The sequence below is a fragment of the Coturnix japonica genome, chromosome Z (assembly GCF_054131305.1).
Source record: "Coturnix japonica strain WE chromosome Z, WE-NBRP24, whole genome shotgun sequence".
Taxonomy (NCBI): Eukaryota; Metazoa; Chordata; class Aves; order Galliformes; family Phasianidae; genus Coturnix; species Coturnix japonica.
Window position 1 is genome coordinate 1471808 of NC_140702.1, and position 22937 is coordinate 1494744.

The window sequence follows — 22937 nt, forward strand, 5'->3', positions numbered from 1 at the left end:
CTATTGTTTTTCTACCCTTAATTTTGCTTGAAAGGTTTTAGAATAAATGAGATTCTGGTTTCCATGAAAACTGTTTGCAGGGAGCTCCATTGTAGCTAGTAAGTCTATGTTTAAGTTCAAGGGCAATAATGCATTTACTGTGTTGAAGACAGAAATGACGCAGGAATGGATGATGGTTTAGAATAAAACAAAATCCTACTTATTTTCTATGCAAATATGTGTAAGGAAAAGATGCTTGACTCATTTCTGGAAATACCCTGACAAATATATCTCTACTGTTTCACAGCTGGAGATATCAAGATTGTTAAACCACTGGAAGATGTGGAAGTGAATGAATATGGGAGTGCATCTTTTGTCTGTGAGATTTCACACGATGAGGTTCAGAGCCAGTGGTACAAAGAGGACAACAAGCTGAAGGCTGATGACAACATCAGAATGCAACAAGATGGTAGGGTGTAAGAGGGGGATCTTTCTCCTGAGTGGGTGGTGGGTTGGAGATCAAGCAGAAAGGACATCTGAAATGAAGTGAAGAGGGTTCAGAAGGGAGTTCCCCTTTTGTTTTGGGACTGAGGTTAGGGTGGAACAAGTGACATGGTGGGAAGCTTAGTGTGGGAAGTGTGATGCTATCCCACCATCCCACACTGCCAGGAGCAGGTAGGAAATGAATGCAGTTCTTTCCAAAGTGGGGGTGAACAGGGCAGTCAGTTCACCTCTCCAAAGAGGTTTTGTCTGACAGTGAGTGTGATCCTTCTGTATCAGGTACTTTGAAGGTGACGGTGGCCGCATTTGTTTAGTCCTTGTAGAAGCCATGTTTAGATTCCGCTTTGGTGGGGATGTGGATGTAAGGGAATGGGTGGTTTAATTGACATGAGAGAACAGGTACTGATGCTGTGAAACCAGATGGATGATGCTCAGCCTGGCCATGTGCCTCAGAGCTCTTTGCTCAAGGAAGCCAAGTGTAGTTGTGGGTTTGCTCTCAAGAGCACAGTTTGGTAGGAATGAGTTGGCAGTTGGACTAGATGACCTTATTGGTCTTTTCCAGCCTTAGTGACTCTGTGGTTCTCTGCTTCAGGAAAGACCTGCTCTCTGACTTACACACGTGTCCAAGTCAAGGATGCAGCAGAATTAAAATCTGTATCAGAAAAGGCAGAATCTCGTGCCCATCTTACAGTTAAAGGTAATTGTGCTTCTGATGACGATTTTGCTTAAATTACCTTATGTTATAAACCAGCTAACATCCTTTGCTCGAATGTCAAGGAAGTTAAACACCACCAGGACCTTTCACAGAAATAAAAACTCCTACCTACCTGCCTTTCTGCCCACAAAATATCCAGCTTGTCTTTTGGGATTTACTTTTGCTAAGTAAAACAGATTATTTTCCTAGGAAGTTGATTTTCTACCTTTAGACTTCAGATTTGTGTTTGAACGTTGAGGGATAAAAAATATAGCTTGACTTCTTCTTCACTTTCTCTTGCTGTTCGAAAAGAGCACAGTTTTTTTTTTTTGTTTGTTTGTTTTTTTAAAATACAATGTTAGGGTATATATATGATGTTAAGTGTGATAAAGAAAAGGGAGACATTTGAGTTAGCACAGTGCTCAAGAGTTCAGTCCCCAGCTTTGCCACTGTTATAATTATAAGGGCAAGAACATCCTAGAAGATGAATTTCTACTAAGTTGAGTCATTACATTTGAGCTACAGAGACCTTTACTAGGTGAAAACTTGTTTTTACGAGCTAAGTTGCTGTATTTAATCAAAGTAATTATGAATGTCCGTGTTTCACTGATGCTCTATTCCATCTTGTAATGTGAGGAGTTTGATATCGGGATGGGAAGGTCATGGTTTGATTTGGATGTTGGACTGGGAATCAGAAGATCTGGGCTCTCTTCAGGTTGTCAGTCTTACTGTCTGACTTCATAACAACATTCCTTTCTATTCTTTGTTTAATGATGTTTTAAGGCATTTTGAGCTGATAGGTGTAGTGTTCATGTGCAGTAATGCTGACGTGAGTAAGTAGGGTGATAATGTAAGGGTTTTTTACATTCCTTCTAAATCTCTGCTTTCTCTTGTTCCATCCTTCTTAAAGAGCAATCCATTAGTCTAGTAAAGGAGCTGTGTGATGAAGATGTGACTGAGCTTGAAGAAGCCAAATTTGAATGCGAGATATCCATTCCTTCTGTGAAACCTCCCAAGTGGTGTCTACGTGGGGAAGTCTTACAGGCTGGCAGAAACTTGATTATGCAGCAAGAAGGCACCATCCACCGGCTGACCATACCGAAAACCACCACTGATATGACAGGCACCATTCAGTTCTCAATTGGCAAATCCAAATCCACAGCCAATCTGCTCGTCAGAGGTAACATATCCTGGCTTGGTTTACATCATGAAGATGGAGAATTAATTAATGTCCAGTCTTCCTTCACTGGGGTCTTTGAAATATTGTGTGTGTGTCTGGAGGGTCTGCTCCATTTCCAGTTCAAAGTCGTTGGACACTAAATGAGACAGCTGCATCTCAGTAAAAGATCTGCTTGTATATTTGTGCTTACTATTCAGATCTACAGAGCTGAGGTTTTGTCCTTAGCTATAGCAAAGAAGTCAAATCAGGTGGAATTAATTGTATTTCTGAACTAGACAAGTTGAAGTTTGGTAGCACCTAAATTTGATGCAGTTTGTCATTGTCATTGATTTCATCTGAAAGAAACTTCCAGGCTTTTTATCTGCTGTTGTCCCCAGCGTAAGAGTCTCCATTCACATCCTAAAGTACTTGTTATATTTTCAACTCACTCTTACTTGAATAAAAGCCTCAACTGGGAGCAATTTAATAAGCACAGAACAAGAGCTGGACCTTGCATTTGGTAGATAATATACAGTATTACTTTATAGAAATGTAGTCAATGGCATTCCCTATAGACAATCATTTGTTTTATCTTTAGAGTGGTTCAAAGAACCATTGTGAACATGACATTAATTGGAATGGAATAGACGCAAGACACTTTCCTCTTCTTCCAATTGTCCTCATCCTTTCTTCTGAATGGTTCCTGAATGGCAACCTCCTTTACACCAACAATTACAATGACATCAAGAATGTTGGCAATTGCTGCACACTGACAATGAAGCAGGTTAAGCCTGAGGATGCTGGCACAGTGACAGTGAAGTCAGACAAGGTGTCAGAAAGCGCGTGCCTGAAGGTGATAGGTGGGTCTGATCACAGCCCTCCTGGATGTAAGAGATGCTAAGGAGCTCCAGTTCATTCTATTGTGCAGCAATCCTGCTTCTAAAGCTCACCTCTCTGGGGTGACAAATCATCAGGGGCTTTCTTCCAGTGGAAGGTTCCATTGCAGCAGATATCAACGAAGGAGGATGGTTTTGGTGTCCTGCCAAAGCATTCCATTGCTTTTTATCATCATTTTACTTAACACAAGGAGAGTTACAAGAGCAATTTCTTTTACTGCTTCAGTAACATGCAGTGTCAGTTCTGTTGTCTCCAAGGATTTATGACTGCAGGGAGAGATCATTCAGAGTGTGTGTTTTGCCTCTGGAATGACTAATGACCAGGCTGTGAGCAACCCAATCTAGCTGTGAATGTCCCTGTTTATTGCAGGGGAGCTGGGCTAGATGGCCTTTAAGGGTCTGTTCCAATTCTAAGGATACTTTGATTCTAATCTGCTCTCCCCAGCAATTAAGCTCTTTTACTCTATGCACTCAGAGTTTGAAGTTTTTCCTCTTTCTCCTTTCTTTTGCATTTGGTGGATGTTTTTTTTCCCAGTATAAACACCTGATGTGTGAAATAGAAGATAGATAAAGGGAGTCAATAAAACAGGAAAATCAAAAGTGTTTAGCAGCTTATCCTCTTAATACTGAGCTCTGCTGTATGAGCTCTGCTCCATGTGAGGGCGATGCCAGCTCTCCAGCTTTAGAAGAGCTGCATCCCAATTACTTCATATGCTATCAGTCCCACCCATGGCAATGCAGGCTGTCCCTCCTGTTCCCTGTATTCTCTTACTGATTAGTTCAGAATTCCATAAAGCATATTCAGTCAACAGACATGAAACCGCTTTAGGTTCTACATTGGTGTCGTCAGTACTGGTAAAGATTTATTGATCCCTCTTTAAAAATCTGAAAGCAACTGGAAATGTCTCAACTTTTGTATCACGTTGTTCTGTTTTGCCTGTTTAATTGCAGAGAAGCCTGCTGTCTTCATGAAGTGTTTGAATGATGTTTTTTATGAGGAGCGGGGTGCGACTAAATTGGAATGCGAAGTCTCTAAAGAGAAGGTCAAACCAATGTGGAAAAAGGACGGTGTTGTGCTCACTTCTGGCAACAAGTATGAGCTGGTACAGTCTGGGAAGACCCTATGTCCCCTTATCCATGACCTCGAGAAGTCAGATGCAGGATTCTATACCCGTGATATTGGCACAGATGTTGCCAAGTCAAAGGTCGGCGTTCAGGGTAAGTACTGTGGAAAGTAAAGGAGTGCTGAAAGCACATTCAGTGTGGTCACTATGTCTTACACCTATTCCCCGATGAGCTTTAATAGTTTCTACAATAGAACTGTATTTCTGCAATTTAGCACAGTGATGTCTGCAGAATTCCCATTGCTTTTGATGTAAATGTATCTCCTTTTGCCATGAAAATCACCAAACACATCAAGAATGTCCTGGAAATGTTTCCTTTCTAAACATCCCTAAAATGGAGAAATGGTTTGAACACCAGTAGGGGTAGGATGGTAACAAATGAGCTAATAGAAACATTTAATTTCTTGTCATAGGCAAAACCCTTTTTCTCACGCAGCATCCTAGAGTTGTCCTCTCTGTTAGGTTTTTCCCTCTGTAGCTCATTGAATCTTCATTGTGCTCCATGGACTGAGCTGCTCGCCTTGTAGTTCTTCCAGAGCAAAGCCAAGAGATTCACGTCTCTTTTTTTTTATAGCTTTCTGGTAATTCTGAGTGGAGAATGTCTTAGAGAATACATCAGTGAGGAACGCAGCCATGATCTGCAAATCCTGAGTTAAAACACCAGTACTGCTACTCACATCAATCACAAATGCCTTTTCTCCATATAAACCTCATACTAACCCATCTCTTATCTTCCAGAGCTGAATATTGGCATTACCAAATGGCTGAAAAACACTGAAATCCCGGAGGGAGAAGATTGCACTTTTGAATGCATTCTGTCCCATGAAAGCATTGATGAGTTCATGTGGACACTGAATGGAAGCAGAGTGGAAAGTGGTGGACGATTTAAAGCTTTTAACGTGGGTTGGTAAGAGACTCTCCTTATCAAAAGTGTGACTCCTACTGACGCTGGGGAAGTCGATTTTACTGCCCGTGGTCTAACCTCCAAAGCCTCTCTGTCTGTGAAAGGTAATGAGATGGGAGAGATTCTTAGATCTGATTCCTTCAGCTGTCTTCTGATAAGATTGTCGTGAGAGCTAACTCATAATATGGTTAAAGTGAATAGCAACCTTCTACTTGAACCTTGAAGCACTGAGAATTTCTCTTAAAAATAAGTAAGAGGAGGAACCATTTTACACAAATGTGAGAACTACCCAAAGCACTGGGGTAGTGTTGGAAATGGGCATCTCACTACACCTTGTTCCATTACCAGTAAATCAGGAATGATCTGTTGAGGGAACGGTGGGAGCAAATATCCTCTAAGTATAAGCTGAAGGGATGGCCTTCACATCATCTAGCTGTACAACAAATTCCTATCTAGAACATGTGCATCTGAGAGCATCATCTGAGGCTCCCAGGGTGATCAGTGGAGAGAAGGAAGAGGCAGTTTTCAGACATGGTTCATCATCCTCAATGGGGTAGATTTAAGAGAGAATTAATGGTGCCTGGAATTCTATTGTCTGTACTTTGCAGATTACTGCTGGCTGTAGGATGGCCTCTGTTGCAAGTGCCTCTCTAACTTATCTCCAGCATGTAGATGCGTGTATTTTGAGAGAGGCATCCTACCCTAAGTGTATGTTACTCAAAAAGCATGTTTTCTTTCAGAAAAACCTACTGAGGTAACAAAACAGCTGGAGGATAAGACAGCAGTAGCAGCTGTGAGCTGTCGAAACCTGATGTGAACATGATGTGGTACAAGGATGGCAAAGCAATCAGAAATAGCCAGAAGTACGACTTGCAGCAGGAGGGAACTGGGGCCATTCTGATCATCCATGACTCTACTGCCAAGGATAGCTGGGAGTACACCTGTGAGACAGAGGACTCTGAAACAAAAGCCAGGGTCACTGTGCAAGGTGAGTTGAAAAGCACACTGGGGATGGCATGTAGAGAAGTCGAGGTAAATATCTGCAGCCTGTGGGTGGTGTTTTTCTCTTCTGTTTCCTTGAGCGGGATCAATTCTTAGTTTTCAGAAAATATGATGGATTAAAATCTTTTCCTTAAAATAATCTGGAAACTGAATGATTCTCCAGTGTGATGTGGATCTGGGCAGCCTGGTCTGGTGGTTGGTGGCCCCTTGGCAGGGGGTTTGAAACTAGATGATCTTTGAGGTCCTTTTCAACCCAGGTCACTCTATGATTCTGTGATCATTCTATGAATCTATGATCTTGGGTCTAATTGAGCCAAGAAAAGATGGCAATCTGAATTAGTCTGTATTGAATATGTGTAATCAAAACTATATGCAGTTGATCAGATGAGATCCTACCAGCGCATGTATAATGGTATGAAACTTTCCAGATATCTTCTGGAATGATCAAGCCTATGTAAATGGGTGGACTCTGTGGTCTTCTTGGACTCTTTTCATCTCTATGTGATGTTCTAGAAGTGAGGGCAAAGGAGATTCAGGACACCTCTGTATGCTTGGGACTTGTTGTGGTAACAAATCCCTTTGTCCTACACCCTCATTCCCCTTTTTTCCTTCCAGAAAATGCTAATTATTAAGGAACTTTCAGATCTGCAAATTGAAGAACGTGGAACTGCAGTTTTTACATGTCAGAGCGAGAAAGGCTCATCCTCTGTCATATGGAGGAAAGGCATTGCTGAGCTCAGGCCTGGCAGGAAATACGAGATGGCACAGAAAGGACGAGACCTGCAGCTGACCATAAGAAATCTGGAGAAAAGTGACAGTGACGTGTACACCTGTGACATTGGTGATGCCCAGTCCAGAGCCAAGCTGGTTGTACAAGGTATGTGTGAGAGCCATGTGACTGCGCATCCTGTTTCTCCACTACCAAGACATTATCCTGGTAGAATTTGTACATTTATGGCAGGTCTTTGGGGCTGCAGCTGTCTGGCCTGAATAGCGGTTCACGAGCCATGCACAGAGCGAGCTGCATGGAAAGGGAAAGAACTACCAGCTAGAGCAGTGCCATTGAGAAGTTTATGTATCATTTAAAAACCAAAAATGCTGATGTACGGTGAGGCTGGTGACCCAGAAATCAGTGTGAACTTTCTATCTCTGACCTTTCTGAGTTAAAAATAGTTCTCTAAAGTTCTAGGCAAAAATTCCCTGATGCTGCATTCTGGGTAGTTGTCACGGTTTAAACAAAAATCTACCTGTGTCCGTGACAGGGGGGGCTGCAGGCAAGCGAGGTGCTAGAAGGAGCTGAACCTCTGTCCCAACTACTTCAGAAGCAGCCCGAACCCCCTCATACACGGCTAAGATCTCCTTCTCAGTTGGAGTGTAGCGCTCCTCAGACCCTTTATATGCTCGACTCCAAAATCCCAGGGGTCGGCCTTGGGTCTCTCCTGAGGCTCTTTGCCACAAACTCCAAGTGGGACCTTTCTCTCCAGCAGCAGTGTAGAGCATGTTCTTTACATCCTGTCCCATCCGTACTGGCCCCAAGGCCACGGTACGGGCTATCTCTTGTTTTATCTGCTCAAAAGCCTGCTGCTGCTCAGGACCCCATGAGAAATTATTCTTCTTCCGTGTTACCTGATAGAGGGGGCTCACTATGTGGCTGTAGTTTGGGACATGCATTCTCCAAAAGCCCACTACTCCCAGAAAAGATTGGGTCTCTGTCTTGTTGGTGGGTGGAGACATAGCAGTGATTTTGTCAATCACATCTGCTGGGATGTGTCGATGCCCATCTTGCCGTTTTACACCTAAGAACTGGATTTCCTGGGCAGGCCCCTTCACCTTGCTGCGCTTAATGGCAAAACCAGCTTGCAAAAGAATTTGGATTACCTGTTTTACTTTCTTGAGAACCTCTGCTGCTGTATGGCTCCACACGACAATATCATCAATATACTGCAAGTGTTCAGGAACATTACCCTGTTCCAAGACAGCTTGGATCAACCAATGGAAATGGTTGGGCTGCGCTTCCACCCTTGAGGTAAACGGTTCTAGGTATACTGAACAGCTCTCCAGGTAAAAGCAAACTGTGGCCTACATTTTGCAGCCAATGGGATGGAAAATTAGGCATTAGCAATGTCAATGGTGGCATACCACCTAGCTTCTTTTGACTCCAGTTCATACTGGAGTTCTATCATATCTGGTACAGCAGCACTCAGTGGAGGTGTGACTTCATTCAGGCCACGGTAATCCAGTGTCAGCCTCCATTCTTCACTGGCTTTACGCACTGGCCATATGGGGCTGTTAAAAGGTGAGTGAGTTTTGCTAATCATTCCCTGATTCTCTAATTGGCCATAGCTTGTGAATGGGGAGCAATGAGTCCCTATTGGTGCAGTACTGCCATCTGTGAACCACTTTGGTGGCAATTGGTACCACTTGGTCTTTTACCTGGAGCAACCCCACAGCAGAAGAATCATCTGACAGACCAGGTAAAGCTGACAGCTGCTTAACACCGTTTGTGTAAACAGGATCTATCCCAAAGACCCATTGATACCCCTTGGGATCCTTAAAATATCCCCATCCTAAGGTAATCGATACCCAAAATACATGGAGCCTCTGGACCAGTCACAATAGGGTATTTTTGCCAGTTTTTACCAGTGAGGCTTATTTTGGCCTCCAACATAGTCAATTCTTGGGAACCCCCAGTCACTCCATGGATATCTATTGGTTGTGTCCCTTGGTGACTTGAGGGCATTAAGGTGCATTGTGCAGCAGTGTCCACAAGGCTTTATATTTCTGTGATTGTGATGTGCCAGGCCACCTAATCCGCACAGTCCAGTATACTCTATTGTCCCTTTCCCTGCCCTGGCTGGGGTCAGGGCCACTCTATTTCACTCGTGCCTGAAGTGCAGAAGTGGATGAATTACACCACTTCTTCATATCCTCCCCATGATTACACAGGAAATACAACAAAACAACACGCATGGTCTTATTAGTAGTCATAGTCATTTGCTTGAATACAAGGACGTCTCTTTTTTATGGTTGAGATTTTCGATGATATGGGTCGGGAGGAACTCAGGTTGTTTAGCTTTCTCAATTGGCGATCGTGGGAATCCTGGTCTCCATCATCTGGTACCACCGTGGAATCATCTACATCAGGCACAAGTGAAAGAATTACAATGCAAAACAGCCACCAAGGTGAACACTTCCAAAAGGGGGAAAGTTCCAGTTGCTGCAAGCCACCGAGATAACCAGTAAAGGGGCTGGGAACCAAGGACAGATCTTTTGTGTCACTCACCCACCTGTGCCACCTACAATGAAGTAGATGTCATTTTGCTGGAGTCCATCAATACCATGTCCATCATTTCCCAAAAGCGAAAGAATATGGAAGTAACCACCTGCAGAAAAATGAGCAATTTCATTGCCTATTTCTGATGGTGTCAATGAGTTCAGAGGTCACACTTAATTGCCGGTGCCTGTTTCCATTCTGACAAAGGCTGTAGTTGCAGCTGACTTCCCGAGGCTGCCATACGTGGTGGTGACGCAGCCTTGAGGTGTGCGTTTGCATGACTCCCACCTTTCCTTTCTGTGTCTTGCAGGTCAGCTGGTGCTGGAAGCGGCTGGTATCTGAGTAGGAATGAAGGTGAGTGCAGGAGCAGCTGCTGAGGGGAGGAAGGAAGTCCATGCTAATGAGCTCTGAAGCATCTGCGGGTCCAGTACCAGAGGAGGCAGCAGTGATGCTGGAGGGCACGTGGTGAGTGCGTGGATATGGTGGCACAAACGTGTGCGTGTGCTGAGGAGTTGGGTTGCACACAGGTGCACACAAAGGGGTGTTTGTGGAAGATGTAGGCATGTACGTGTAACCAGGAATGGTTTGCACATGTCTGTGAATGGAATGGAGGGCACACAATGGGGTGCGTGCATGGGGGTGTGCAAAGCAGGCAGGGTGGCACACGGGTGTGCGTGTGCACATGGATAGGGGATGGCTGGGGTTGCAGGTTGACCTGTGCTGAGGTGAGTGGGGGCTCACGGTGTTGCTCAGTGGTAAATTTGTTCACACTGAGTGCTAACAGGAAACTCGCACACCCTTTTTGTTTCAGCTGTGCCAGCGCTGTGATCCCTTGCTGCTGGGATGGGGTGTTGGAAGGATGGTGTGCGTGCTGAGCTCCCATCTCTTGCTGGAATCAAGTGTAGAGCAAAAGGGATGTTTGGGCCAGGTGACTGCAAGAAGGCTGGCTGCTTTGGATGGTGGCAGCTGATGGAAACAGGTGCTCTGGGGACCGTTCAGCTTTTAACAGAAGTCAGGGGTCATGCAGCAAGAGCGACTAGGTTCTCAAATGGCTTCAGACGTGCACACCGAGTACGTCTGCCCTGCCGTGCCATCTCTGCTTCCTTTATGCAGGCATTGTTATGACCACGTGTTGGGCCTGTTTGCTTGTAGAAGGAGGAATGTTAGGTGCAGTTCTCACTGAGAACTTCTGCTAGGATTTCTGTGTAATTTGAATCATGAGTGTTAGCAGAGTGAGTTGAAGGAGGGCCCCGGAAGCAAATTTGGTGCTCTTGAAGCACTGTGAGATGAGAAGGTGGGAGGTAACACGTGCTGGCAGGTGTGGAAACAACTTTGGGATTGAGGTGTGGAGGAAAGGGAAGGGAAGGGAAAACGGAAAGGGAAAGGGAAAGGAAAAGGAAAAGGAAAAGTGATGACAAAGCAGATGGCAAAGAGCTTCCTGGGGAGGCTTGGTGCTTGCTTGGGGTTGGATCTGATCAACTTCTTGTTTGCTGGTGTCCATCTGGTGTTTGTGGAGTAGTTTTCATCCCAGGGTCTGTCTGGTAGGACTGGGGCTTGGGCCAGGCCAGGGCGAATCCAGTGTGCTTTGCTCTCGTTCTTAGTGCTTGTTTTTGCTCAGGAGGGCAGGTGGCAATCCTCACGGAGCAAGGCCTGCAAATGGGGTTTCTGGAGGAAGGTCCTGCAGGCCTGTGTGTTTCTTTATCATGTAAGGAACAGAGTCATTGTGCAGCTTGTGAATGAATTGAGTCACGCCTGCTGATTGGTGCTGTTCTCTACAGGGTGCTGCAATGGAAATGGACACTTGTGGTCCGCTGTCCAGCCCCCTCCCGTGTTGGATTTTCTGGGCTTTGGGACACGTCTTCCAGATGCACTTTGTGTTATTTCTGATGTGTTGACCTGTTGAGCTCCAGCCCCAAATGAGGATTCAAGTACTACCACAGCAGTCCATTGGGACTGTAGTATTTCTTTCTAAACAGAATTCGTGTGCACCCTTGTCTTTCGTCTGCACAAAGGATCTTGTAATCATCTCTGTCTGTGTTTCTTTTAGACCCAGAGATGGAGCAGAGAGGAACACAGACTTGGGTGGATCTTCATTCAGGAGCAGGGACACGTCATGCTCATCTGAGGTGTCTGGCTGACAGCAAGAGCAGAGAGGTAAGTTTCATAGGGTCGCGTGCCCATTTTATTTTATTTTTCATTCATGATGCATAGAGGCGTTCCCCAGACAAAGTGAGCATTTCTCAACTGGACTTTCTAGAAATGAGCTAGGCAGTGAAAATGGGTTTGAAGCATTCCTAAGAGCCCCGCAAGAGAATGCTGAGAGTTAATCTGGCACCCTCCTTTGGAAACGTCCGTTGTCTGTCAGCTCTTCAGCTGTGCCCTAACACCTCCCATTGCGCTGCCACACCAGGATAGAATTCCAAGCCCACACTGAGTCCTGGAATGTTGTGGTGCCGTGTTGGAATCAGATGTGACCACGTGGTCTTGGCTCCCCGCCTTGTGGGGGGTCATGGTGGACCAGGCTGTTGGCCGTTGGTGATGTCATAAGCGTCTGGAATGAGGGGAGGAGCGGTGCGTTCTGTGTTCCTTTGTGGGTGAGCTAGTGGTCGGAGTGGTTGGTTGTCTTGTTGTTCGTGTGCCTTTAGTGCTGTTAGTTAGTTAGTTCTGTTTGTTAGTTAGTTCTGTTTGTTAGTTAGTTCTGTTTGTTTGTTAGTTAGTGACTTTAGTTAGTTAGTGACTTTAGTTAGTTAGTGACTTTAGTTAGTTAGTTCCGTTAGTTAGTTAGTGCCTTTAGTTAGTCCCTTTAGTGTTTTTTTCTTCACACCATCGTGCGCAGCAGCTTGTAGGTAAGCTGAGCTGGTGTGGGATGGATGGGTGGGCAGTGAGGTGTTGAGAACTGCTGGCTGTCGGAGCTCACAGCACCGTATTGCTTCCTCTTGACCATCAGACGTAATTTTCCCCTGGTACACACGCTCCAAAGGGGGTATCAGTAAAGTTGGCACCTGTCCCGTGCTTCTTCCATTGTCTTTGCTCAGTAGTGGAAGCATTGTAAAGTTGCTGGGTGGACAGGCATCACGTAGCCTGAGACTCAGCATGTCTTGCAGCAAGTGGATGGGACGGTTGTGCTGTTTGTTTTATTCCATGACTGTCTTAGCCCTGCTCACTGACCTGCTCTTTCTCTCTCCTCTCCTCACCCTCCGCCCACTGCCTTGGTGCAGCTTTTGCTCTCATTCCATCTCAGCAAAGCGACAAGGAACTGCTGCAGATAGCTTGAGGTGATCTCATTGCCAGGTACGTGCCACATTTTGTCCCCGCACATCGTTTTGCTGCAGGGTATGCGAGGGTAGTTCTGACGAATTGTACCCATACTGTGCTGTGTGAATAGAGAAAACAGAAATGTGTTTCCGTTCTGTTCCAGCACGTCACAGCTGCTGTGATGGACGTCGCGTGCATGGCCGGGGAGGAGAGTGGGGCTCCCCAGGACAGAAGATCTCCAGCGGAGCCCTACCAAGTGACCGAGGTCATCCCTCTGCATGCTGGTGAGTGAGGGTCTAAAGCGGGGTGGGCAGGGCTGGGGCAGCGAGTGCCCCCTGCTCCACACCAGGACCCCTTGTCACGGGCAGACTTTGCCATGGGAGCGAGCCCAGGGCCGGAGAGGGCAGAGCTCCTTCTGCTCCTGCCTGCCTTTGGCCCCTCTATAGCACTGCTCTCTCTCCTTGCTCAGATGCTGAATTGCTGCCTCTATCTGATGTGGAACAGGAGGCAGCGGATTTCATCCAAGCCAACAGCATCAGCAAGGAAATGGTAAGAGCAGCCATCTCCATCGTGGCTATACCTGCATCTCCAGTCGGTCCCTCTGGCTCTGCCTTCAGGCTGCAGGAGGGCTGATGGCTGGGCAGAGCTGCTGCTGTCCTGCAGCTGTCCTGCGCTGCTCCACACCCTGCAACGCCTGGTCCCCCTGGCCATGGTTGTCCCCACTCACTCTCCTCGGTCTCTGTGTGCTTGCCAGGATCTGGTGCAGAAGCTGCGGTTCCTCAACAGCATTTGCATACTGTGCAGCACCGCTGGACAGGAGGGCCTCACACTGAGCCATGATATCTTCTGCTTGCTGAAAAATCAGTGCAAGAAGATTGAGGTGAGGGGACATGGCACCCAGGTAGCTGCACCCTGTGAGAAGGACAGGACAGGGGGAGAGGGAGGCAGGGAAATGATGCACAGACACCCAAGTGCCCCAGATGGGACTCCAGGTGCTGCTGAGAGCTCAGCAGTGGAGGTGGACAGCAGCACCAGTGTGCCAGTGTTTGTCAAGGGCCACTGGGGCGACTCAGGCCCTAGCGGCCGGTGGCAGGTTTGCTGTTGCTGGGTGCTGGCAGCTGCCAGGTGCCATCCTGATTGTGCTTTGCAGGTTCTGTTGTGTGAGGAGCCCATGGAGCAGCTGAGCACCGGCCTGAGATACTGCTGCATGAACACCATTGCTGCCTTGAGGTACCTGCCCAGCCCCTGCTTTTGCCAGCACAACACCGGGCACCATCCTGGTGGCCCTGACGCAGCTCCCCGCTAAGTCTTGGCCCTCGCCCCAAAGCTGGTGACATCAGGACTGTCCTCTGACCCAGAGCAGCCCCGTGGGGGAGGAGGCACCTCCTGGCAGGGCTCCCCATCCCTCTCAGGGAGCCTTGCCCAGGGGAGGACCTGTTCCACCCCTGCCTCAGCACCCAGGCACCTCTCCTAGCATCAGTGTCTCTCTAATTGCAGCACTGTGAATGCAGTTACGGAGGAAGAAATACTCCATCTCTTCAAGGTGTGCTGCAGCGTCGTCTTCTATCTTCCTCCAGCCAGGGCCTTGAACATTTCCCTCTACAGTCAGGTATGTACTGGGCAATCTACTGTTGACCCCATGCCTCTGGCCTGCCGCTTGCATTACTTGTATCCAGAGATCTATCAAGATGTTTGTGGGATGAATTGGCAGCCTTGCTTGCCCTCACCCCTCTCACTCTTGCCTTGGGCTTGGCAAACAGCCTGTGTTGTAGCCTGCTCTGAGTGCAGCAGCCTTGCAGGGTGCCCCTGTGCACAGATCTGTGGGAATCCTTCCTTGGCAGCCAGAGCGGTTCACAGCAGTCTCCTTGGTATGAAAGGGAACCCTGAAAGACTTCCACAACCCACTGTTCTCTTTACAGACCCTGGAAGCTATGGACGACATGCTGCAGACTGTACTAGATGTTTGTCCCATTGCTACTGTCAAGAGTCGGCTGCAGGGAATCTTGGAGGTCTGTCTATTGTGAAGTTCTGCCCCCACAGCTCCCTTCTAGTAGTTTATCCCACTCCATGGAAACGGCACTGGCAGCAGCTGGAGCCGGCAAGGGACCCTGGCGGCAGTAGCCCCATGATGGGCTTGGCTTAAGCTCAGGGGAAGCCTGGATGGATGCTGTGATTCCAGCCAGGAGCTCAGCAGACCTGCTTCTCCTGCAGTGGGCATCAGCAGCTCCCAGGCTAACCAGCAGCTCCTCTCCTCACAGGTGCTGCTGCCTTTCAGCATCTCCAAGACACAGGCTGTGTGTGAGAGGGCTTTGGGACGCATCTGGAAGCTTAGTGGCTTCATGACCAGCAGTTTCTGGCAGCAGGTAAGGAGACATGAAAATTGTGTACCTGTGAGAAAAGCTGCGGCTCAGGTGTGAACCCTCAGAATGCTTTTGACATGAAGGGAGGGTCTTTATCCTTCCTTTGGCCTGTGGTCATCCTGCTCCAGATGCTATTCTCTCATTCTGTTTAACATGCCTTCCCTCCTTTTTTCCTTCTTACTGCAGCCCCTTGGAAAAAATCTTGCCCCTTCTCAGAGGACAGACATTGCCCTTGTAACCCTGGAGAAGATCATTGGGGACTATGGTTTTGATGAGAAGAAGTGGGCTGAGACTATGCTGGATGTGCTTCGGAGAGACCCTGGCACCTGGCTGATGGATGTAAGCAGAGTGAGGCGACCCTGCCTGCCACAGCTCTTGGGAACTGAAGCCATTTGAAGGCAGCAAAGAGCTGTGGGAAGGGCAGTAATAACACAGCCTGGGAGGCAAATGGCTGCAGTCCAGTGGCAGCAGCAGTCTCCCTGTGTTCTCACAACAGGTGCCAGAGATTCTGGGATTCATCCACGCCAACCTGAAGATCCAGAGCACATCAGTCCAGCAGATCCTGCTCTCAGTGCTCGATGTGCTGACCGTCCAGTTTCCCAGGGATGTGCTGAGGAGTGTGTTGACCGACCTCCCACAGAATGACAGGTATCAGCCCAGACAGCCCCACACGTTTGTTCCATGTGAAGAACAGGGCTCAGAAATGGTCTGGGTGCCAGAGCCAAGGAAAGCTGCAGGACATCCCGAGGAGCAGGCCCTCCATCCCACTGTGCTTTCCAGTGCTGGTGGGCTGCTCAGGGCTGCAGCAGCCAGTACCAACCATGGCAGCCCAGAGTCCCCCATCAGGCTCCTGCCTGAGCCATGGTGCTGTGGCTAAGGCAGCCCTGCTGACACAGCATTGCTCTCTGTTTATAGCACTACCCTGGACATACTGAAGAGTGTGCTGACCCTGCTGGAAGCATCCAAGCGGATCTGGGATGAGCTCAGCAGTGTTCTACAGGACCAACAGCTGTGTGAGATATTGAGCATCAGCACAGAGGAGTTGGGCCTCCTTCGCTTGACTGTGAGTTACTGGACAATGCACCGTGCTCTCCTACAGAGCACTGGTAGCTCAGGCTGGGCTGTGTCTCCCTAGTGCCCTGCCTTGAGCTGCCAAAGCAGCCAGGAGCTGCAGGGTGCAGGATGTCCTGCTGCCTCTGCCTGCCTCTCACCACTGTGTTCGTTTCAGGCGATGCCTCCCACTGAAGAGCTGTTGAAGGAGCTGTGTAAGCCAGCACTGCTCCAGAAGCTTCTGAATGTGGAAAGCCTGCCAGTGCTCTGGCTGGTGCTCAGACGCCTCGTGCTGCTGTCGGATAGACCTGAGATGGTGAGCAGGACCTTGTCAAACGAAGGCCTCATGTTGACAGCCTGGCGCTGGGTCAATAGGCTACACTGTGCCTTGGCATCTGTCCTCCTGATGGAAAGGAAATTGTGTGTTTTGTACAGGCAATTGAAATCCGGGCCCTGCTTCCAGGCGTCATGGAGAACCTGCTGTTTGCCAACACAGCCATTACTGTGAAGGTGCTGAATATCTTCAGGAATGCAATGCACCATCTGGGGAAGAGGCACGCCAGTCCGTTTGCTCTGGAGCTGGCTAAGAAGATCCTGCCTCTTTTTAATCACGTAAGTCTGTTGTGGGAGGCTGAGCTCTGCGGGTGGGTGCTTGACAGGAGCGTCTTCTCCTTTCTTTCCTTCTCTGGGCTCTCAGGAATGAGATGTCCTGTGGGCTCTGTAGCACTGCTGGCCGTGTCCCTGCTGGTGCAGCTTGGTTGTTCTTGGTGATGTCAGGCCCCTGTGCTGGGGCTCAGCCTACACTCATGCTCACCATGGGCAGTGAGAGTGTGCTACTGAGGTCTGACGTCCTCCTGTTCTCCCTCAGGCATCATCTGAAGTGCGAGAAGGTTCCATCCGCCTCTTCAGGGATGTGATGGATGCTGTGCTGTGGTCTCAGAAGGGAAGCATGAAGAAGATCGTGTGCAGGGCCCTGCTCCCTCTGCTCTTTCACATGAGTGACGAGACCCCGAGCGTAGCACAGGTACGAATTTCAGAGCTGAGCAGTGTGCAGGCAGTGGTGTGCTGACAGCTGAGCAGTGATGTGCAATTGAGAGCAAGTTGAACAAGCATTCAGTCACTGGGAAGTGTGTCTGTGTGTGTGGTGCCATGTCCCTGCATCTGTTGTTCTGCAGGCATCTGGGGAAGCCCTTGTGTCCTGTGCAAAGTTCCTGAAGTGGAAGGAGCTCAAGCAGCAGGTCCGGCAGAAGAACACAGTGGGGATCATGAAGTGTTTGGTGAGGACAATCTCACAGCCCCCACCTTTTTGCTGGGGGAAAAGGGATGCTGGAGGAGGGGTTGCAGCAGCAGCTGTGGCTGCTCTGCAAGCCCCATGCTCTTGTGCTCTTCTTCAGCTGCAGCAGGACAGAAAGGGAGTGGAAGGCCACCTGCAGCAGAGCCTGCCATACCTGGAGGATTCTCAGGCCTCCTTGCGATGCGAGGCTGTCAGATTCATTGGTGAGCCCAACCCCTGCGTCCCTCTTTGGGCCCTGCCCTGGCAGGAAGGCACAGCCCTGAAGCCCCCAGGTACAGCCTGCCCATGCCGGTAGCCACAGTGGGTGCCTTGCTCAGGTCCCCCCTCGGGTGCCGTCCCTGCCTGCAGCATGGAAGGGGAAGCAGCTGGGCTGGCGGGTTTGGGGTCTGAGCTTCTGGCAGCATGTTGGGGAGTGGGTGTCTGACAGAGCTCTTTCCCTAGGGCTGATTGGGAAGCACGCCAGGGAGCAGAGTGAGGAGATGCTGAATGAACTCTGCAGTGGTGAGTGAGGGCAGTGCTGTGTGTGTTGGGGCTGGGGGCAGAGCTGGGCAGCATGCAGCTGTGCTTTGCCCTGCTGCAAGGAAATGCTGCAGGGGCAGAGGATCATTCATGGCAGTCCTGAGCAGTGTCTTCCACTGACCCGTCAGTCTCCCGTACTCCTCCTGGCCAGGAAAAGCAAGGAGTGGGGCTGGCAAGGCCCAGAGGGGAAGCTGGTGGCTCTCTGTAGACTGGGGGTCCCATCTCTGCTCTGTTTCCTTCTGTTGCAGCCCTTCAGCCTTCGGAAGATGACCCCCATCTGACAGTCCGTTCTGTGGCATCTGAGACCATCCAGAAGCTGAGACACCAAAGGCAGAAGGCGGCACCAGCACGGAGAAGGCTCCCAGCACTTTTCCGCTGGTCCTGCATAGCCTTCTGAGGGATAATTCTTGTTCATTAACGTTGGATCCTTCAGTTTTCATGTCTCTTACCATCTCTCTTCCAGAAGATCTTGCGAAGAAAGGCTTTTCCTGTGAGGATGAAACACGGATAGGAAATGTTACATCTAGTTTTGCTGTGGGAATTTACCTCTGTGTGTGACACATTCATTCTTCTGACAGCTGCTAACACTCAGTTTATTAATAAAAATCATTCCTTTATTACTTTGTGCCTTGCAGATTAATCTGAATGTAAGAAAATCGGGCTGACTTTGTTTGCTTCGCTCAACACTGGCCACATCAAGATAACAAAGGACATTGTTTTCAAGAATAATTGCAGCTATCTTCTTGTTGACTTGTGCTTCTGTGCTTCTGAGAAACACCATCTAGCAATTTCTTTTTCTTCTTTTTTTGCACGAGTCCTGGATGCTGGTGTGTGTTGTGCTCTGTTGTTTGCTGACCAGCAGGTGAGAGGACTGTGTTTTGTGTTAGGTGGTGAGTTTTGTCTATCTCAGGGACCATCCAATTGGATCCATCCTCTTTTTGCAGTGTTTAGGGACAGTTAATTTGCTGTTGCCTGGAGCTATGTGTGAAGTGCAGGACTAGAAGCTGTGATCGCTGAATCTCCTTGGATGAGCCCCAGCTCAGGTTCTCTCACACCAACCAAGAACATTTTTGCCAGCCCTGTTGTATTGCTGCAGCTCAGTGACCCCGACAATCTTCCCATGGAGTGCCGAAGACGGAGGTGGGAGCCTCCTTGCTGAGATCTGCTAGCAAAGCCCTGAGCGGCTCTAAGGTCGGAGCCTGTTGGGTCGGTAACACTGTGTCATGGTTTTGTGCTGTTGCTGTCCATATTCCACATCATAACATCACAAGCAGTATGAATCATTGATTGAGGGTATAAATAGTGGAATCATGTACAAAGGAAAAAGGGTTAAAGAGAAAGTAACTTTATAACTGAACAATACGGATTGCTAAGGGAACATTATATGGTATTAAAGGTGTTTGAATGGGACAAACTGTTCTGATGGTATAAGAAAGTGTAACTGAGGGTATGTGGAAGTGTAATAGAGGGTATGTGGAATTGTGATCGAGGGTATGTGGAAGTGTGGAAGGAGGAAGGCTGAGGGACCTGGTCTAGGTCCTGCTATCCTGGAAAGGCAGCCTGGGGATCTGGCAGTGTGTGTGCCAAGTGGCTCTGTGTGCCTATGGGTGTGTACTGAAGGGCACCCAGAACTGCCACTTCCCCTTGGGACATAGGCTTGGAGCATCAGTTGCTGTGTTACTCTCTGAGAAGAGGATTCAGGCCCCAAGTCTTGAGTCCAGCTTGGTGATTTGGATTGACTCTGGGGCAGCAGTGGATGATCTGCAGCCCTGCAGCTGAGTGCATGAGGCTGATTGTGATCTCTGCTCTGCCATGTACCTACAGCAAATCCCAAGAGCACACAAAGATTGGGTCTGTACCCTGGCCTTCATCCCTGGCTGCCCCATGTTGCTGAGTGCGTACCAAGGAGGCGTGATCAAAGTCTGGAACATGGATAACTTCGGCCCAGTTGGGGAGATCAAAGGGCAGCCCCATCAACGCCATCTGCACCAACTCCAAGCACATCTTCACTGCCTCCAGGTGAGCCTCGGGCTTGGTGCTCCCCAGATCCTGCAGGAGGTGAGAGTGCCCTGTGTTGACTTGTCATCCCTGGGCCTGGGTGGGTTTGCACTGAGTGGGGCCAGGAGCCTGGAGGGCGAAGAGGGCAGAGGGGATCTTGCAGCTTTCTGGTCCCTCAGTGCCTTCCTCTCACCTTGCTGTCTTAGTCTGTCCCCTGCCCGCTCTCTGGGATATCCCCATGCAGGGTCCCCTCTTCCCTGGCGCTGGGCATCCCCTGCTGTTCTTGGGGAGCATTTTGGCAGCAAGACTCTGAAATCCACTCTCTTTTGTTTGTGCAGCAGCCGGAGCTGCGCATCTGACCTGGCTCACCCTGAGCTTCCCTGCAGAGATCTCTGAATCCCAACTGCAACGTCTGCTGACCCTCTGCTCTTCCCTGGGTACCCACTTTGCTCTGCAGTGGGGTGGGGAAGGGCTGCAGATGGGTGAGGATGGAGATGGTTGTGCCAGGAGCGGAGTGTGGACGGGTTGGACCCTGATCCTGCACGACTCCCCCACGGCTGCACACCTGAAGGACAATCCTACAGAGAACGATGGTGCATGGCTGGAGCCCTTCAGAAGGCTGAAGGCTCAGCCCAGGAGTGTCAATGAGGACGCAGCCTCTCCAGCTGCCCTGCTCATGTTTCTCTGCTCAGGGGGCCGACGAGGCCCTGGTCTCACACTGGAGCTTTCTTCTACCTCTCCTGTGGTCCCTTGGAGCATCCCCTGCTCCATCCTGCCCTGCCCCGCGCTGGGCTTGTGGGGGAATGTGGGAATACAAGAAAAGCTGTTCAGAGCAGCAGCTGTGGAGCCAGATCAACAGCCTGAGAACCAAGGACACCTCTGGAAGGAGAAGAAGGGACTCATGGCTCTGATTGGATATGTTAGAAAAAAAAAAACTTGTGAAGGTTTATAATGGATGTGAGAACTTGTAATAAAGGATTTGGATCATTCACATCTGAGTCCGTGCTTCAAATGCTGCAGGGGAATGGCTGCGTTGAGCCCTGGGAGTGGTATTCTCTCCTCATGCGCTCTCACTTCCCTTTGGTCACTGAAGAAACGACTTTTGAACTCGGACTTAAGGATTTCTCTGCATGATCCCATTGGTGCTGAACTCGGATCTCAGAGGAGCTCCAGGATGTGCCCCATAAAGCACAGACCAATTTCTTTCTGCTTTCTGCAGCCCCGTTTGTTTCGTGTCACCAGTCCTTGTTCAAACCGCTGCAGGGTGGGAATTTCTGCACACCTTGAAACAGGAGCATCTCTATTGACTTGATGGAGTCTGTCTTTTATCATTCTGGGGATGGGGGAGGGAAGAAGAAAATGCAGTTTCCATGGCCTGGTGGAGGGCACGATGGCATGCGCAGGGTCACCCTGCCATGGACAGGATGGTGGCTGCTCCTGGGTCACAGCTGAGCCCCGTGCTGTGGGGCTGGGCAGGATGGATCACAGGACCCATGGTTGCCCTGTGACGCACAGCACTTTTACAAAGTAAAAGAATCAATTTCCTTAAATATTGAGCATCCATACGTAAATTGCAGCCTAGTGGAATCTTTTCCTATCCAAACAGAATTCTTTATCTATTTCTGTTACATAAGAAAAGCAAATAATTTTTTATCGGTCGACTTTGAAATTCAGGCAAGTGTTCACTTGAAGTGTTATGAAGTGTCAGCTTTTCTAGAGCATTTACTTTTCATGCTCTTAATTTCTCATTATCTCGCCTTATTCTCTTGCCATGTCAGTGTTTTCATTCGATGGCTTCCATGTGACAAGAGCTCTTGCTGTGTGAGCGATACAAATGTAGCTTTAAAAGTGGTACAACTTGCTATTAAGGCAGCTCCCCTCGGGAATTCCTTAAAGCTGCAGTGAGACAAGGGACACAAGAGAAACTTTGCTATGCACAGCAGGCTGAGCCCTCCTGCAGTCCCAGCTATGGAGTGCTCTGCAAAATCTGTCTCTTTTTGCTCCTGATGTGCAGAGGTTTGATCTGCTTTTGCACCAGCAAGAGAGAAGTGGCACCTCACACTTATATTTCTGAATATTCTTGCTGCATTCAGTGGGATGTAAGCAATAAATAAATAAACAAAATAAAAATATTATTGCTTTGGTTCTCAAAAAAAAAAAAAAAAAAGAACTGCCCAGCTGAATTTTGCTCCAGATCCTTCACTGCTTTGTTGCCTTTCACTGGACAAGATTTAGGGCCTCAATATCTTTCTTATAGTGAGGGGTCCAAAACAGAAAGCTGATAAACAGACCGGTATTGTGATCAATAGAACTTGAGGAAGAAATTCATCTTTCATGAGGAGCTCCTCTTTGCACAGCACCAGGAACTAAGACAGGTGTTTGATTATTTCCTGCTATGAGGCAAAGATGGATCAGCAGATACAGCTGGAATCTATCTCTCTCCTCCCCACTTTATTCCCCACCTTCAGTTCTTTTTGGAAAGGAAATGCTGCAAATCTGGACTTATTTGGGAAATCACCGTGCACACAATGAAGTGAGAAAGCACCGTGCACATGAACAAGGCAAGATCCTGGATCAAGCTTTCAGTGGAAGGAAAATGCCTGAAAGGATTGAGCAAAGTCCTGGCGAAAAATACCTGGGGTTCCTGTTGGTGGGAAGCTGAACATGAGCCAGCAGTGTGCTCTCACAGCACAGAAAGTTAACCATATCCTGGGCTGCATCAAAAGAAGCACGGCCAGCAGGGCAAAGGAGGCGATCCTGCCCCTCTACTCTGTGCTGATGAGGCCTCATCTGGAGTACTGCATCCAGATGCAGAGTCCTCAGTACAGGAGAGACATGGACCTGTTGGAGCATGGACAGGTCACTGATACATGCCATAGAACTGATTCAAGGGCTGGAACACCTCTCCTATGAGGACAGGCTGAAAGA

The 22937-nt window shown here is 48.6% G+C and overlaps 2 protein-coding genes across 7 annotated transcripts in view; both read left to right on the forward strand.

The window, feature by feature from the left end:
• Positions 1–5361, forward strand: part of LOC146753355 (obscurin-like) — an 11155-nt gene extending 5794 nt beyond the window's left edge. Inside the window, exons 7-11 of the mRNA XM_085530464.1 lie at positions 287–448; positions 1073–1177; positions 2085–2354; positions 4181–4447; positions 5092–5361. Of these exons, the coding sequence (XP_085386590.1) occupies positions 287–448; positions 1073–1177; positions 2085–2354; positions 4181–4447; positions 5092–5264 (977 nt within the window). The 3' untranslated portion in view covers positions 5265–5361. The remainder of the gene's footprint in view (positions 1–286; positions 449–1072; positions 1178–2084; positions 2355–4180; positions 4448–5091) is intronic.
• On the forward strand, positions 5272–21437 carry LOC146753356 (uncharacterized). 6 transcript variants are annotated; one of them, XR_014939926.1, is made up of 27 exons: positions 5272–5361; positions 5998–6245; positions 6875–7136; positions 9844–9998; positions 11581–11687; positions 12752–12824; positions 12952–13072; positions 13258–13337; positions 13543–13668; positions 13939–14018; positions 14286–14397; positions 14708–14797; positions 15047–15151; positions 15335–15487; positions 15645–15796; positions 16064–16211; positions 16377–16514; positions 16634–16810; positions 17067–17222; positions 17374–17475; positions 17593–17695; positions 17934–17993; positions 18260–18501; positions 18647–18873; positions 18956–19202; positions 19836–20030; positions 20348–21437. XR_014939926.1 is itself a non-coding variant. In XM_085530450.1 (23 exons), exons 7-23 carry the CDS (start codon positions 12970–12972, stop codon positions 18406–18408), a joined length of 2034 nt encoding a protein of 677 aa, XP_085386576.1. In that variant the 5' UTR covers positions 5272–5361; positions 5998–6245; positions 6875–7136; positions 9844–9998; positions 11581–11687; positions 12752–12824; positions 12952–12969; the 3' UTR covers positions 18409–18628. The 6 variants fall into 6 exon arrangements, 1 of the variants encoding a protein (XP_085386576.1); XR_014939928.1 differs by having other exon boundaries at positions 20351–21437; XR_014939927.1 differs by lacking the exon at positions 9844–9998.
• The last annotated feature ends 1500 nt before the right edge of the window (positions 21438–22937 follow it).

Bases quoted from the DNA above. Each gene is read 5' to 3' on its own strand.
- LOC146753356 (XM_085530450.1), top strand. From the start codon at position 12,970: ATGGACGTCGCGTGCATGGCCGGGGAGGAGAGTGGGGCTCCCCAGGAC. The intron at 16,515-16,633 runs GTGAGCAGGACC...TGTTTTGTACAG, and splicing joins TGTCGGATAGACCTGAGATG to GCAATTGAAATCCGGGCCCT. The intron at 17,696-17,933 runs GTGAGCCCAACC...CTCTTTCCCTAG, and splicing joins CGAGGCTGTCAGATTCATTG to GGCTGATTGGGAAGCACGCC.